The 17,740-nt window shown below is 37.1% G+C and overlaps 2 protein-coding genes and 1 long non-coding RNA gene across 3 annotated transcripts in view; all 3 read right to left on the bottom strand.

The window, feature by feature from the left end:
• The window catches only part of LOC145793534 (uncharacterized), a 144,856-nt gene extending 143,452 nt beyond the window's left edge, over positions 1-1,404 (bottom strand). Inside the window, exon 1 of the long non-coding RNA XR_014333874.1 lies at positions 963-1,404. This is a non-coding gene — a long non-coding RNA (uncharacterized LOC145793534). The remainder of the gene's footprint in view (positions 1-962) is intronic.
• Positions 1,405-6,040: 4,636 nt separating this feature from the next.
• LOC114308249 (pleckstrin homology domain-containing protein 1) lies at positions 6,041-6,475 on the bottom strand. Its single transcript, XM_028253798.2, has one exon. The coding sequence runs from the start codon at positions 6,473-6,475 to the stop codon at positions 6,041-6,043; it is 435 nt and encodes a 144-aa protein (XP_028109599.1).
• Positions 6,476-10,958: 4,483 nt separating this feature from the next.
• LOC114308250 (receptor kinase-like protein Xa21) lies at positions 10,959-14,065 on the bottom strand. The gene is made up of 2 exons (XM_082876372.1): positions 11,793-14,065; positions 10,959-11,651 (listed from the first exon to the last, which is right to left on the bottom strand). The coding sequence occupies exons 1-2, from the start codon at positions 13,999-14,001 to the stop codon at positions 11,254-11,256; spliced, it is 2,607 nt and encodes an 868-aa protein (XP_082732498.1). The 5' UTR covers positions 14,002-14,065; the 3' UTR covers positions 10,959-11,253.
• Positions 14,066-17,740: the final 3,675 nt, after the last annotated feature.

Genomic DNA, 17,740 nt, shown 5'->3' with positions numbered 1-17,740 from the left:
GCAGAGCCAGCTGGGCATTTAAATGCTGCACCTCATTTGTCCTACTCTGCAGCCGGTTCGACAAGTTTGTGACCGCCGTCATGCTTTCCACACATGCCTTCAGAGTATACTGATTGGCCTCCACATCCGACTGCACCGCCATTTTTTGCTCCACCGACCGCATCGGAAAGTTCAATGGAGCAAAACCAGAGGTGTTTGGTTGCGGTTCACTGGACACCGCACCAGTTATTTCTCCTGTGGGCTCGTTCAGTTCTGGAAAGAGCGTGAGCAGGTTCTGGGTAGCTGGACGGGAAGACGAGGCCATGTTTTTTGGGTTGCTAAGTGTTTCAGCGAAATAGCAATTTCAGACTGGTAATGTTCGGAAGGGTTGGTGACAGAATGGCAACAGAGTGTTCCAGAATCTCTTTCTCAGAAACGGAAGAGTTTTTTCAAAGGATTTTCGGCGGTTTCAGACTGGTTTGCACAGCCTCCGCCTCAACCTTGGTTAAATAGTCGAGGCAGCCACGCGCATCGCGCGCCTCTTACCACCAGCCGACAAACGGGCACGCAAGCCAAGGCGCCCACGTGCCTCGCCATCATGTCCGGCACACCTTTTGATGAATTGGGCACGCCTTTTGATGGCACGCCTTTTGACAAAATTGGGCACACCTTTTGAGGGTGCCACTTTTACAAGGGTCCGACAAGACTCTATAAACTGTCCCGACATTTGATACCGGTTAGCTCCTTTATGGGTCCGACAAGACTCTGTAAACTGTCCCGACATAGATTCCGGTTAGTTTCTACAAGGGTCCGACAAGACTCTGTAAACTGTCCCGACATAGATACCGGTTAGTTTCTACAAGGGTCCGACAAGACTCTGTAAACTGTCCCGACATTGATTCCGGTTAGTTTCTACAAGGGTCCAGCAAGACTCCGTAAACTGTCACAAATCTGCTACAACGGTCCGACATGACCCCATAAACTGTCTTCTACAACGGTCCGACATGACCCCATAAACTGTCTTCTACATCGGTCTGACACCACCATACAGTGTCCTCTACCACGTTATGGCACCACCTTTCAGTGTCTTCATCAACGGTCTGACACGACCATACAGTGTCTCCTATCTTTTTTTATTTTATGTATTTTCTTGTTTTGTTCCTCTCTTCAAACTCAAGTTGGTTAGTTTCTATCCTCCTTGAGTTTGCGGGGGGCTGTTAGAATTTACCACTCACCTACTACCTCCACTATCTTTCTCCACACCTACCACCTCCACTATCACACACTCCACTACCATCCACCTCCACTATCACACACTCCACTACCATCTTCTCCTCTATATATAGGAATTGTAATATACAGAATATAGACAATCTTGTAAGATATCAAACAATCTTGTAATCAATAAATCAATAATATACATCAATTTATTTTACATATTATTGATTTATTGATTACAAGATTGTTTGATATCTTACAAGATTGTCTATATTCTGTATATTACAATTCCTATATATAGAGGAGAAGATGGTAGTGGAGTGTGTGATAGTGGAGGTGGATGGTAGTGGAGTGTGTGATAGTGGAGGTGGTAGGTGTGGAGAAAGATAGTGGAGGTAGTAGGTGAGTGGTAAATTCTAACAGTCTCATCACTATCTATATAAGTGCTTGTTTCGGTTAACCTAAAAAAGTGCACTTTTTTGCATACATATACTTATTTGGGTCACATCAATCAACATCTATCAACATCTCCTCTCTATTTTTCTAACCACTTTCTCTACTTTTCTACACATTTTTTTATAAAAAGTCAAAAAGTGTACTTATTTAAAACATCTCAAACCACCCCTTAAAATCTAGCTCAGAACCATTTGTTTGGTTCCTCGCCAGTAGAGATCAGAAACCTCAAAAATTTAGCAGAACTAGATGTCTCTGAGAATGAGTTGTTTGGTGAAATTCCTATCAGTCTTGGCAGTTGCACTAGCCTTGAAAACTTATATTTGCAGGAAAAATCTCTTCGAAAGATCTATTCCTCTAGCATTGGAATCTTAGTGAGGGCTTGATAACTTTAATCTTTCTCATAACAATTTGTCTGGTGAAATTCCAACTTTCTTAGAGAAATTTTCCATAAAAGAACTCAATTTGCCCAATAATGATTTTGAGGGTGAGTTACCAATGAAGGGAGTTTTCTCAAATGCGAGTGCAATATCAATTGCTAGAAATTATAGGCATTGTGGCAGTATTTCTGAATTACAACTACCCAACTGCACCACCAAGAAACCAAAACTTCAAATGTCCCTTTCACATATATTAGCAATTGTAGTAGCTTCTACACTTGTTGGAGCAACCTTGGCATCATTCTTCGTAATTTGTTGGTTTAAGAAGAAAAACAGTTTCATTGCTAAAAGAATCATTCTTTGAAAGTCTCTTATGAAAAACTCAAAGCAACAAATGGTTTCTCTTCTTCAAATCTTATTGGTTTTGGTAATTTTGGCTCTGTATATAGAAGAATTCTTGATCAGGATGGGAAATCTGTTGCCACTATCAAAGTACTTGACCTTCAAAATCGTGGAGCTACCAAGAGTTTCGTGGCAGATTGTGAAACCTTGAGAAATATTCGACATCGAAACTTGGTCAGAAACATAACTTCTTGCTCCAGTATTGATTTTCAAGGAAATAAGTTTCTTCAGTTCAAAAAACAAAAAAGGGAAATGAGTTCAAAGCTCAAGTTTATGAATTCATGCCTAATGAGAGTCTAGAGAAGTGGTTGCATTCAAGTCTAAAAACGAATAATCAACAAAATAAGGTCCGGAGACTCAACATTTTACATAGAATAATCATTTCCATAGATGTAGCCTGTGCACTCAATTATCTTCTTCACCAATCCCCAACACCAATCATTCATTGCGATTTGAAGCCAAGTAATATTCTTCTTGACCATGACATGGTTGCCAGTGATGGAGATTTTGGTCTAGCTATATTTTGCCCAAAGCTCACTGTTCTAAATCAAAGCAGTTCAATTAGTACAAGGGGAAACATTGGATATGCAGCTCCAGGTAACAACTGCTTTACCTTTCAAATACTCTCAAATGTATTGCTTTCATATTATGGCACTCACTTTTGTTAGAATTGATTTTTGTTCTCTTTCTTTCATATTATTTTTGTTTTCGGGCAAAAAAGACCCTTAGGACCTTTGAATGTTAATTTTTTTTTTTTTTTTTAATGGCTGAGTATGATCTCGGAAGTGAGATGACAACTGATGGAGACGTCTATAGTTATGGAATCTTATTATTGGAAATGATAACAGGGAAGAGACCTACTGATAGCATATTTGAGGAAGGCCTTAATCTTCATACCTTTTCTAGGATGGCCTTGCCTGACCATGTGATGGAGATTGTAGACCCAGTGATCCAAAACAATGAAGAAGAAGAGGTACAAGCTATTGTTGCAGCAGCCGGTAACACTTGGAAACCACTGCAAGTGAACAGTGGCAACAAAATGGGGGAATGTTTAATTTCCAGGTCAGGATTGGAGTGGCATGCTCTACAGAGTCACCACAAGGTCGAATGAGCATGAGTAATATTCTCCATGAACTTCATCTGGTCAAGAAAAAACTTCTTCAAGGCAAACTTTCTACTAGGTATGAAATTAAAGGTCGGTCTTGTGTTTAACTTCTTCCCTCTATAGAATTGCACTTGTCATTTCTTTGACATTAGCTTCAATCCTCTATGGCTTGTCCTGGTTAACAGGAGGCAGCAGCATGGATAACTGGACAATGGTCGGAGTAAACAGGTTATGTTTTCTAATGTGAGATTTCTAATAATGAGCCTGCCCTTTTCCAATCAAATGTCAATTTAAATCATCTAAATCAAACCAAGCCTTAAATCTTATCAAATGGGAATTTAAATCATCCAATTACCCTAAAAATATGAAAAAGTTTATTCTTGTACAAAATTCATGACTGTTGGCCAAAATGATACGACAATGACATTTTTGAAAATTTAATCCACTTTGATAGGCCTTCTATTTTCAAGTAACAAAATCTACCCTTATCATATCATTATGTAATCTAAAAGTATTGGCCACCATGCCCTTGTGTGGGTATTCTACTCAACTTGAATAATGGTGATTTAAATAATCAATAATGCTTTTATGTGCTTGAGTTGCATGAATTATGTTAGCACCCGGAACCAGTCTTGATTGAGTACAGATTTATGGCATTGGCTTCTCATTTTTGGCACTTTGGTAACTAAATTGCAGGACAAAGCAGTGAAAAATGGTGAACACTCATTCGAAAAGGACGAGGATTGTGCTTGTACTTTTATCTTCAAACTAGGAACCTGTATATCACAAATTGTATAAATAATATATGATTACTTTACAAGATTATTTTTTATTCAGTCCATATGAGAGAATGATAATGTACTTTACTTTTGTATGATATGAGGTTGTTTTCCTTTTAATTTCAGCCCTTACCTGTTTAACGGATTCCCAATTATTTGGGAAGAGTTTTGATGAGGCAAAGTAAAGAAGTTTCAGAAAATCAATGATTTGTATAAAGATTTAGGTAAATAAGAATCCTGGAGAACCGTAATTATTTTAGCTAAGAATTATTATAATACCAAGATAGACTTACATGGACACCTTTATGCTAAAACAAAACCTATGTGTTAAGGTGAGAGAGTATTCTTGAAAAATTAGACCTTAATAACTGGACCTTTACTATTCGCTGAAAGGCGAAAACTACATTGTATATGATTTAAAAAAGATACAACCTTGAATATATCTCTCAAGAAACTACCTAGCTCACTGATGCAGTGAAAAACCCACTGAAGAAGGTTGCTAAGAATAAATCAACTATCAATTGCTTTAAATCAGCAACTAAGCGTGAAAAGGGATGCGAGGTTGACATCCCAGCAATGGATAAAATTTTCATTCATATGAGCCACATGTATCATCTAATGTATTCACTAGACAGCTTCAAGGTTAAATGCAGCAAGTTACTAGGCGCAAGTTACTAGGCACATAATCAAAAGTCTACTAAAACTTGTGGCCAGTTTACTGAATGGTGATTACCCAGATAATACCAAATCTCAGTCCACCAAGGAAAAACTTTCCTTCTGTCATCAACTAATTTTCTCATAACCAATTGGCTGCATCACTTTCTTGGAGATCTCATCTCCAGAAAACACTTGTGGCTCCTTTTACATTGCAACAACTAGCTAGAAACTAAGTCCTCAGTGACTAACCTCATTTGTCTTGATACCCTTGGTATACTCTTTGGCAATCATGTACACGCGCTAAGTTGTAAATGCCAAAGAACAATAAGAATGCTGATCTTTGAGCATTAATTTTGTTAAGTTGACACACTCAAAACCCTATATTGTTAGTGCTCTACGACCATAGGATTCATCATCATAACATCCTTTAGGTTGTTGAATCTAGGTGCTCCAATTTCTGCCTTGCTATACGGACGTCTTGTGTTCTTACACTCAAACAATCATTTGATCGCACAAATTCAGATGAGTTGATTACTAAACCTCAGAACAAACTGAGGGTACAAGTTACAATAAGCATTTGACTACACAAATTCTGCCATTGTCAAGTACTATCAGTATATCACAGACTTCACAGTCATGTTTCCAAGTTACACACGTACTAAGACTTTCTTTTCCATCAAATTCAACTTCTTTCTCTTTCTAATTGTGATAATAATAACAGAGTTAAAAATTCAACAAAGGGATACAGTTGCAAGAGACAAAAATTCAAACAATATCCAAATGAGGCAACTAAGACATCATAATTGATCACAGCTTACAAAACACAAGGAAGTTCCACAAAGCATAACTTTTTTATTTAGTTTTTTTTTTCAAATTTTAAGATCTGATAATAACAACAAGAACAGAGAATTCTAACAAAGATCAAAACACGAGATTGATCTTAAATCGATTTATACACATTCAAAGCACAAAACACGGAAATTCTCTAAAAATTTCGAGCAAAGACAAAGATCAAACGTACCTAATTTTACACAACAAACAAGCACAGAATCTGAATCAATCTCTCTCTAGCGCTTGCTATCGTAATCGACGATCTCGTTGTCAGTGACCGATCTCGAGTGCTGAACAATAGATCGTCCAATCGAGTTAATCCAGTCTTCCTTCTCCTTCTCCGAATCGGCGATGAAGTACATGGTGTCGGAGCGAGTGGAGAGTTCGAAAGCGAACTGCTTGTTGAGGACGTCTTCGGCGCCCTTGACAGTGAGGCAGGTGGCCACTGGGATGACGCCACGTGGCTTGGAGGCGCGGGTGACCGTGGATTCCTTGAACCAGAAGAGCTTGCCTTGCTTGAGGACGAACCACCGGCGACGCCAGGTCTTGATGTACTCGCCTTGTTTGGTCAGCCAGCCGCACCGCTCCGGGCTCGACCAGAACTCCACGCCCTCGTAGTCGTCGGTGGATTGGGTGCTGCCGCCCATCGCGGCTCGCCAGAGGCTCGCCATGGCTCGTCGATGAACAGAATAGAATAGGAGAGAGAGAGAGAGAGAGAGAGAGAACTCTCTGCGTGACAGCTCTGACAGGTTGTTGGATTTTGTTTTTTTTCTCATAATTATAGCTAAGACCAAAAAAAAAAAAAATCTATTTTTTTTTATTTTTTTAATAAAGTATATTCGGCTATTTTAATTAATTATTTGATTATTTTAATCTGTTTAAAAAAATTACATTTAATATGATAGTTAGTTTTTTTTTTTTTTTTAAATTAATTTGATGGTTGTAAAAAAAAATGATACAGCCTCCGTTTGGGAAGTGGGTTGGCTTTTTGACTTTTTTGGCTATTTTAGCCTGGGCTTAAAAGCTTGGTTTGGGAAGGGCTTTTTGGCTTTTTTGAGTTTTTTTGTGAGAGAAGAATGTAATGATTATGGGTTGGATGTGATGTTTTGTTTGTTATGGCTAAAATAGCCTATTTTGTTTTTTGTGGCTAAAATAGCCAAAAAAGTCTCCAACCCACCTTCTCAAACGGTGCCACAGTTTATTTTGTTTTTGTTTAAATTAATTTGATGGTTGTAAGAAAAAATAGATTTTTTTTAAGGTCTCTGGTATTATGATTTTATAGTATAAAGAGCACTCAATATTTTTATAATGTCTAAGGTCCCTCAACATCAATTCAGAGAAAATTCAATCCAGTGAAATTCTTTGGTCCAAACTAGAGAAAATTCAATTTAATCCAGAGAAATTTTCTGGTCCAAACTAGAGAAAATTCAATTCAGTGTTATTCTTTGGTAAAATTGGACTGATTAAGATGGAGTCCACTGATCCACTGAATTCAATTCAATGAAATTCTTGAATTTTCAATTGAATCAGTGAAATTCAATTCAGTGAATCATAATGAGAATGCTCTGAATCAGAATGTGAATGCTCTGATTCTACATAATATTGTGGATGTCTAATCTAATTTTACTCAATTAAAGGCAGAGAAAATTAATTTAGAGAAAATTTCTCTGATTTATAAATGAACCTAGAGAAATTTGAATTTGAACTCAGAGAAAATCAATCAAAATGAACCCAGAGAAATTTGAATTTTCTTTAGGTTAAACCCAGAGAAATTCTTTGGAAAATCCAGAATTTCTCTGGAGAGAATTTCTCTCAAATTTCCAAAAGCAATTTTACCTCAAACACAAATTCAACAACAAAAATTCAAAAATTCTCTGGAGATAGTTTCTTGAACTTTGCAACGAGTTCTGGAAATCCAAACAGAGTCATAGCACATTCTTTGGCGATTTCAGCGAAGCACGTTTTGGAGATTCTCGAAGATGCAGAGTCATTCATGAAATTTCCATTGTGAGCAGTAAACAGTCCGTAAACATGAAGCCAGTTTTCCCCACCTCGTTTTACGAGCGTAACTTCTACAGTAGCCTTCACCGCATTTCTCAATACTATGTAGTTGACCGTCACCGAACCATTTTTGCCAGGAACGTCGCCGTATAAGGGCTCATCATACTTATTGGTAGTGTTGTAAACGTTCCACGGTATCTGCTTGCTGCTGACATCATCGTCCGAAGACAATTTGTCCTTATCCTTGAGAGCCACGTCGATGGTGAAGCTGTCGCAGGCTGAGATGGATTGAGCTGGGCCAGTCAGCAAAGCGGTTTGGCCCGGGCTGATGGATTCATAATGATCTCTTGATCAGTTGTAGATGGATTGAGAACTCTGTCCGTCGGTGACTGTGATTGTGCCGTAGAGCTTCTCTTCGTCGATCAAGCTCCGCGAGAACCTCCCTAAACCTCTCCACCGACACATCTTCCGGCGAATTGATGGAAATCGGTGCCGGATCCTTGGCCTCAACGTCGCTCAGAATGGTTTTCAAGCTCCTTTGTTCCAGTCGAAGAATGCGCCAGCGCCTCCGTGAACGACGGCGGATTTTAAGGAGAGGAGAGAGAGGCCGTCGGAGGAAAGAGAGTGTGTGAAGTTGAGATTTTGGATGTAAATTAGTTTTCCAATTTTTTGGTAATCACATTATATTTTTTAAAGTTTTAACTCACATAATGTTAATACCTAATTTTATTTTTATCAAAAATTTTTTATTGGGTATGGCTTCTGTCCAGTCCGGGATCGGACTGGACCGTGCTGTTGGGCCCATGGGGGCCCAACACGGGTCCCGTTTTGATAATCTGAACCGTTGAATATGTAGAACTCGTCGAGTACTATATGCCTGTAAAAAATCACGTTGATCGGATATCAATAGCTATATGATCAAATCAGTTTCGTATTAAAAAAATTTGACGGTGAACAAATTAACAGTTGACAAAAAACTGTTTTGATCACATAGCTATCGATATCCGATCAATATGATTTTTTACAAGCATATAGTACTCGACGATTTTTACACATTAACGGTTCAGATTATCAAAACGGGACCCGTGGTGGCTCCCACGGGCCCAACAGCACGGTCCAATCCGATCCCAGACTGGACAAAAGCCATACCCTTTTTTATTTGTATTAATAAAAATGACTTTTCTTAAGTGTGCAACTTACACCTTACACTTACGTCTTTCTGTTTGCTGTCCTGTTTCATGTTTATACTTTCCATTTACACCTTTTGTGTTGGTTGCATATGGTGTGCAACCTTAAGGGGTTGCACACCATAACAGTACCCTAATAAAAAAAATAATATTATCATTTATGTTTTCATACCATATATATTAGTTATAATTCTTTTAACATTATTAAAAAAATGTGGTTATAATTATGTCAGAACTGTAAAAATATTTTGTCTAAATTTTACTTTTACTTGTGGAAAAATTACGTCTATTTTTAAAATTATTACATAGCCATTGTTTGGGAAGTGGGTTTGGGTAGGTTTGGGTTCAAATAATCACAAAAAACAAAATAAACTTTTTAATCCCAATAAGACAAAATATAACATCCAACCCATAATCATTACATTATTTTTCTTACAAAAAAGCCAAAATAGCCAAAAGCCATTCCCAAACCAGCCTTTTTAGTCCCAAGCTAAAATAGTAAAATAAAATAAAATAAAATAAAAAAACCAACCCACTTCCCAAACCAAGCCATAAAAGTATAAAATTTTAATTATTAAAGTTCGGAAACTTCACTGTGATCTGGAAAAAGAAAAAAAAAAAATCAAATTTGTACTAAATGTTATTTCCCCTTTACTTATTATAATAATTCATTCATTTTGGTCTGACCAAGTTGCAGTATAGACATGAATCTTCAAAATACAGTGATTTTTGAAGTTCAGATCCAGTTAAAACAGGCAATGTGTTGGGCTTGAATTAGACAATATCACTAGTCTAGTATAACACTGCCCAATTCAAGCTGACTTGAATTTCCACTTGCAAATCATTTTTCATGTTCAGAATGGCATCTAATAGGTGATAATGAGCAGGAGTGCTAACAATCTGTTGAGGGTCTTGCCCTGAAACAGATAGTTGATTTTGTTGTTGGGCTTGGAGCTAGCTTTGAAGAAGAAAATGCTTTCAGGAACCAATAAAGTGAAATCTGGCTATTGAGAATAACTGCACAAGGTATGGCTATGGTGATTTTTGTTTCTACCATGTTTTGAGAATTTGAACCCTATAATCCACTTGTCTAGGACATGTAATGAAGATTTTTGGTAATGCAATCCAATGTTATTGTTGGCTAAGATAAGCAAGCCAATATTTGTTGGGGTTATTGTTAGGAGTTTAGCTCTATGGTGCTTCTTTTTTCGGTGGTAATATAAGTACTTGGTGAGAGGGGAAACCTTAGCTGAGACAAGTTAATCCAAAAGAAATGAGCTTCTATGTTTTTCGTTGAAATGACAAAACCAATGATATTGAATGTTGGTGAAGAACAATGGTATTAAATGTTTTTATTTCTTGAAGGATATGACAAATATTAGATGCTTCTGAGCAGTTCATCTGCAGAAATGCATATTGGTTTTTTATATGACACAGGTAATCAGATTAGGTTTTTCTGAACCGCTACCTTTTTTATAACATACCGAATTCATCATGGTGGACAAAAACTATATTTATGTCCACAAGCTTGATTTCAATCTATCTTAAACAAAATGCATGAAAAACACACCCATGGGTTTGATTTCAGTTGTTCTTGTTTATGTCTCTGTTCAGGCCTATTTGAAGTCTATCATACCTCAGTAACAAGCTCTTACCAATAATTATGCAATGCCTGTGCTACTTAAGCTCTTTATTAAGGAGGATATGTACCTATGCCATATAGGATTGATAGATGCAATTTTGTACTGATAAGAGATGCTAAAAAAAAATAAACATGATATTGAAGGGAATTCAAAGCTTTTTACTTTCTACTGCAAACGAGCCGAGTCGAGCTTTGCAAGGCTCGAGTTTGACTCATTGGTTTATCGAACTCGAAAATCAATCTCAAGCTCGGCTCAAAAATTAGTCCAGCTTGAGCTCGGTTCAAAACTTGATAACAAAGAAAAAGTTTGGCTTGATAATCAAGCTCGATCGGCTCATTACATAGTATTCTAAATTAAATATACATATACAACACTTTATATTATTTAATACATAAAATAACATGTTTACCATATTATTTTTATAAATAATAAATGAGCTAAGCCTTATGAGCCGAGCTTGCTCTAGCTCAAGCTTAGCTCATTTATTAAATAAGCCTAAAAATCTAGCCCGGGCTCAATTATTTACATAATGAACTGACATAATGAACCGAGCTGAGCTCGCGAATAGCTCAGATAATTTGCAGCCCTACCCTATGCATCTAAAGTCATTTAAGACATTTACTGCATAAGGATGCCCCTGAGGAAATGCAGCTCATGGACAGCATTACTTATATTTGTTCGATCTTGCGGCGACTCCATGGAGCATTCAACTCCAATCTTGACCATTGAAACCAGACACTCCTCTGTTGTGCTGCCATTTCTTAATTGTGTTGAATCCCACTTACTTTTTGTCTCTTCCGCTTCTGCCTGTGCCTCACTGTCATCATTGTTCAGTAGCGTTGGGTCTACAATCTCCAAAACACGGTCAGGTAATGCTATCCTAGCAAAGCTGTGAAGGTTAAGCCCGCCCTCAAACATAGGGTCGGTGGGTCTCCTCCCTGTCATCATCTCCAATAACAATATCCCGTAGCTGTACACATCTCCACTTGTTGACACTTCATTTCCTAGACCATACTCTGCCATTTGTAATATACACATAAAACAAATACATAAAAATTAATCAATAAAACATATATTTGATGACTGGTGTTCTTTGAATGACATATATTTGATGAAGCTAATATTGATATAGATGATGGAAATAATAACATGTTTACCTGGAGCTGCATACCCAACAGTCCCTCTTATTCCCATTGAGCTGCTTTCATTTGGATTCATGAGTTGGGGGAGAAACCTTGCAAGCCCAAAATCGCCAACATGGGCAGTCATGTCACTGTCAAGAAGAATATTGGCTGGTTTTAGATCACAATGAACGATTGACTTTTGGCAGTGGTTGTGAAGATAGTCAAGTGCACAAGCCACATCAATTGCAATGTTTATTCTTTCAAGAAGGTTTAGTTTCTGAATTTTGTCCTGTCCATCATCTGTCTCCATACATGAATGCAACCACCTCTCAAGACTTCCATTGGGCATGAACTCATACACTAAAGCTTTAAAAGGATTGCCTTGGAAATCAATGGTTGAGCAAGAAGTTATTGTCTTGACAAGGTTTCTGTGTCTGATATTTCTCAAGGCTTCACATTCGGCCATGAAACTCTTGGAAGCTTCTCGATGTAGAAGATTAAGTACTTTGATTACAACAATGCTTCCATCCTTATCAACGATTCCTTTGTAGACAGAACCAAAATGACCAGCACCAATCAGATTTTCTGAAGAAAACCCATCAGTTGCTTTAAAAAGTTCTCCATATGACACTTTCAAGAGTGATCTCCTCAACAATGATCCTGAAGGCATATTTCTTTGTTTCTTTTTAAACCAACAGAAGATCAAACATGTTACTAAGATTACTCCAGTTGTTGCACACGTTGTTATGATTATTATCATTATAAGCCTCGCAACTGACATCTTTTTTTTCTGTGATTCATTGATGGGGCATTTGGGTAGCTGAAGCTCAGATATGCCCCCACATAACCTCTTATTCCCAGTAATTGATATCGCACTAGCATTTGCGAAAACACCCTTTGTTGGTACCTCCCCTTCAAAATCATTGAAGGACAAGTTTAAGATCTTCAATGAAAAATACTCTAAATACACTGGAATCTGTCCTGAAAAGTTGTTATGAGAAAGGTTAAAGTTTTGAATACCTTTCAAGGAACTCAGTGATGAAGGAATGGACCCTTGAAAGAAGTTCCCCTCTAGGTATAAATACTCAAGGCTAGTGCAGCTACCAAGGCTACTAGGAATTTCACCAGACAACTGATTCTCAGATAAATCCAATTGTGCTAAATTTTTAAGGTTACCTAACTCTATAGGTATCAAACCAGACAAATGGTTCCGAGCTAGATTTAGTGAAATGGATAGAGTGGAAAGATCAAAAAGTTGTCTGGGTATGGTTCCATTAAGGTTGTTTTGATCAAGTTCCAACAATAACAATTGTTGACAGGTTCCAAGACTTGAAGGTATGGTTCCCTCTAATCTGTTATTCCCCAAGGAAGGTTCATTCAGCAATGATAGGTTTCTGATAGAATCTGGAATTTTTCCTGATAGTTTGTTGTCGCTAACAAACAACCGTTGCAGCTTTTGAAGATTAACAACATTAGTGGGAATTCTACCTGTGAATTGGTTATACGCCAGACCTAATGTTTCAACATTTACCAAATAACCTATTGTTGAAGGGATGTCTCCATATATTTGATTTCCATCAAGTGACAAATAGAACAGTTGAGCAGAGAGGTTGCCCACATTATTTTGCAAAGCCCCTCTTAATTGATTATCTTTTAGATCCAATCCAACCAAATTGGTACAGTTAGTCAAAGAACCAAGAAAATTCATTTCATCCGGTTCTCCACTTCCAAAATCATTATATCCTAGAGCTAAAAGAATCAGAGTCTGTAGGCCTGCAAAATCAATAGCTATTTTTCCATTGAATCTGTTGTTATGGATATCAATCCATTGAAGTGCTGACATGTTTGACAGCGAGACTGGAAGTGGTCCAGCAAATTGGTTATCTGCTAGTTGAAGGTATTGAAGTTGAGGAAGCAGAAAGCCTAAGCCCGGTGGGAGACTACCGTGAAGTTGATTTTGAGGAAAAGATAAAATAGTGAGTGATGAAAGGTTATAAATGGATGGTGGGATCGTACCAGAAAGTTTGTTGTCACCAAATCCAAGGGCTGTTAAGTTTTTCAGTTGACTCAAGGAAACCGGTATAGTCCCCACCAAAAGATTTCCAGCAGCAGATATAAGCTCCAGAGAGGTAATATTCCCAAGAGAATGAGGGATTGTCCCTGTTAAATTGTTCCCTTGAATGGCAAGAAAAGTGAGCTTCGACAACAAATTAAGCTCCTCTGGAATTTTCCCCACAAGCATGTTCAAACCTAGATGAAGGTAATCGAGGTTCGAGCAGCGGGAAAGGTTGACCGGAATTTCTCCTTCAATGGAGTTATTATAAAGGTATAGTCTGTGGGAACAATCTTATGTGATAATAAAATAATTTGAAATAAAAACTAACAAAACAAATAAATAACATATCAGATTAATTTATCGAACCGAAATAAAATTAAGATCAAGTCGAGTGTGTGACACTCTATTCTTAAGACAGATTCGTCCCGCTACGGTGCTTACGGTTGAATGACGTCTATCTCTCAGGATACAATGATCTTCACAAATTTATAGAAGCACTTCAAATAAATTTGTTCGGCGAACCAAACCTATATTCTATACTCTCTTTATAATTTTCCTAAAAAAAACTAGAATGAAGGAAAATGCACAAACTAAAAGAAATTGGACAGAAAAGGAACACAACTTCAGACTGAATTTTTCCTATATCGGATACCAACCCACTGCTAGAAAGTTTAGTATATATAGGCACAAGGAACTCACCCGAAGAGGTTTAATTTCAAAGTGAAAAGGTGCACACCTTGGACAACCTTTGAATTTGAATTCAAAAAGCCGTTGAAGACACTTTCATATAATTTGAATAGTGATCCGTAGGTGCAACAGTTAGGCAAACTGTTTGAAACTTCATAATTAAACTATTAGAATAGTTAATTCAATAAAACCTTTCACTTGAATGAAATAACTTTATTAAACTATTTAAATAGTTTAATCAAATTTTTAGGAAACCAATTAGGAACTAAAAATTTGAATTTAAGAATTAAATTAAACTCCCAAAATTACAAACCTTAGGAAACCACTTAGGAACCCAAAATTTGAATTTAAAATTAAATTAAATTCCCACAATAATTTTTATTGAAAAAATTCAAATGAATTTTATCAAAGAAATTAATGTTAAACCCGAAAACGACATCAACTACCCATTCACTCATAAATGGTTTTGACGTTCCGTCTTCACCGTGTGACTTGCCACGCGGCAAGGAACACGTCACCTCTTCGGATCCACCCCAAAAGATGTTTGGGGCCCACTCAATTTTGGCCTCAAAGTTGGCCCAAAATAAGCCTATATTAAACCATTTTTCCAACAATCCCCCACATAAATGGAATTTGACGGAGAGAAAATGCAACAACATGATCTAATCAGAGAGTACAGAAATTAGAAATATTCTGCAAAGGATAGGTAGCTTTTGGCTTTGAACCTTCCCTTGTGAGACAATATCGGATTTACTAGCTAACCAGTGAACATGATGTCTTGAACTGTTTAGCCGTTTGTGTAAACCAAGACAATAGAACTCACACAGTATATTCCCAGACACAGTTTAGTTCTCACTATTGTGTTCATTTTGGCCCTGAACAACCTGGTCTTTCATGAGTGCTCTAAAGACTTATAGCCCTTCACAAATCTTATAGAACCGGCCCAATTCACACTCACATAGGTGATTCTCATGAAAAATATCCTGCCATACTCCACTAGGTTTACCTAGATATAAGAATCATTAAAAGTATTACTTAACCTAAACCGCTGCAGACATCACTATTTCATCAAAGAAATGGGTAGGAGTTGGACTCCACGGTGATCCTTCTGAGTCAATCACAACTCGGTTGTCCCTTTAAACCTAGATCTTGGGATCTCTAGTCAACTAGGTTGGGTTCCCATTGTGGTAACTCTTATTTAATAGGCTTTAGTCCCATTCCCCTCGATGAATTCTCAACTAACTCTCTTGCTAACCCTTTGGTTAGTGGATCCGCTATGTTGTCTTTAGACTTAACATATTCTATGGAAATAATTCCATTAGAGAGTAGTTGTCTTACGGTGTTATGTCGACGACGAATGTGTCGTGACTTACCGTTATACATATGACTCTGTGCTCTACCAATTGCTGATTGACTATCACAATGTATGCATATAGCAGGCATCGGTTTTGGCCATATTGGAATATCTTCAAGGAAGTGGCGAAGCCATTCTGCCTCTTCCCCTGCTTTGTCTAAAGCTATGAATTCAGATTCCATAGTAGACCTAGCAATACAAGTCTGTTTGGAAGATTTCCAAGATACAGCCACCCCACCAAGAGTAAAGACATACCCACTGGTGGACTTCGAGTCTCTTGTATCCGATATCCAATTTGCATCACAGTATCCTTCAAGTACTGCTGGATATCTAGTATAATTCAGCCCAATGTTACGAGTAAATCGGAGATATCTTAGAACCCTTATAATTGCTTTCCAGTGTTCTACTCCCGGATTACTCGTATATCTACTTAATTTACTTACTGCATAAGCTATATATGGGCGAGTGCAGTTCATCAAGTACATTAAGCTTCCGATAATTTGGGAATACTCTAATTGAGAAATACTTTCCTGTACATTTTTAGAAAGATACAAATTGACATCTACAGGTGTTCTAGCTAGATGATCATCATCTTTGCTGAATTTGTCAAGTATTTTCTCAATGTAATGAGATTGTGACAAAGTATATCCTTCTGATGTTTTGGTAATTTTCATACCAAGAATTACATCAGCAATACCCATGTCCTTCATGTCAAAATGTTTATTCAACATTTTCTTGGTAGTTTTAATCATATCATTATTACTACCTATGATGAGCATATCATCTACATAAAGACATACAATGACATAACTTTTATTTGTGTTTTTAATATAAACACATTTGTCACACTCATTAATTTTAAATCCATTTGACATCATTGCCTTGTCAAATTTCTCATACCATTGCTTTGGCGCTTGTTTTAAACTATATAATGATTTAACCAATTTACACACTTTCTTTTCTTTCCCTGGAACAGAAAACCCTTCTGGTTGTTCCATGTAAATTTCTTCATTTAACTCACCATTTAAGAAAGCGGTTTTAACATCCATTTGATGAATTTCTAGATTGTATAGAGATGCAATGGCAATTAGCATTCTAATGGATGTTATTCTAGTAACCGGTGAGTATGTGTCAAAATAATGTAGACCTTCTTTTTGTCTAAAACCTTTGACTATAAGTCTTGCCTTGTATTTGTCTATTGATCCATCCGCTTTCAATTTTCTTTTGAAAATCCACTTGTACCCAAAAGGTTTACAACCTGGTGGCAAGTCTACTAATTCCCAAGTGTGATTTTGCAAGATGGATTCAACTTCACTGTTGACAGCTTCTTTCCATAAAGGAGTTTCAGGACTGGACATAGCCTCCTTAAAAGTTAAAGGCTCATTTTCTAACAAATATGTTAGAAAATCTAGACCAAAAGATTTTGAGGTTCTAGCACGTTTACTACGCCTAAGTTCCTCTTCCTCATTTTGATCTAACTCTTGTTCTTGATCATGTTCTTGATCCTGACTAGTAATAGCATCAAAAGATCTTTTATTAGTACTAGTCTCTTGTCCAGTCTTATTTGAAAATACATGTTCAAAGAATGATGCATTCCTTGACTCAATAATAGTATTTACATGCATTTCAGAATGTTCTGATTTATGAATCAAAAACCGATATGCACTACTATTCTTGGCATAACCAATGAAAATGCAATCAATGGTCTTAGGACCTATCTTAGTCTTTTTAGGACTAGGAATAGCCGCTTTAACCAAACACCCCCACACTTTAAAGTATTTGTAGGATGGTACTCTTCTATGCCACAATTCATAAGGTGTTTGATTTATTTTCTTTCGGGGTACTTTATTTAAAATATAATTAGCAGAAAGTATTGCTTTTCCC

Source organism: Camellia sinensis, chromosome 1, assembly GCF_055761805.1.
Source record: "Camellia sinensis isolate YWXY chromosome 1, ASM5576180v1, whole genome shotgun sequence".
NCBI lineage: Eukaryota > Viridiplantae > Streptophyta > Magnoliopsida > Ericales > Theaceae > Camellia > Camellia sinensis.
The sequence above is the reverse complement of the archived record's forward strand: the minus strand, read 5'-3'. Positions and strand labels throughout refer to the sequence as shown.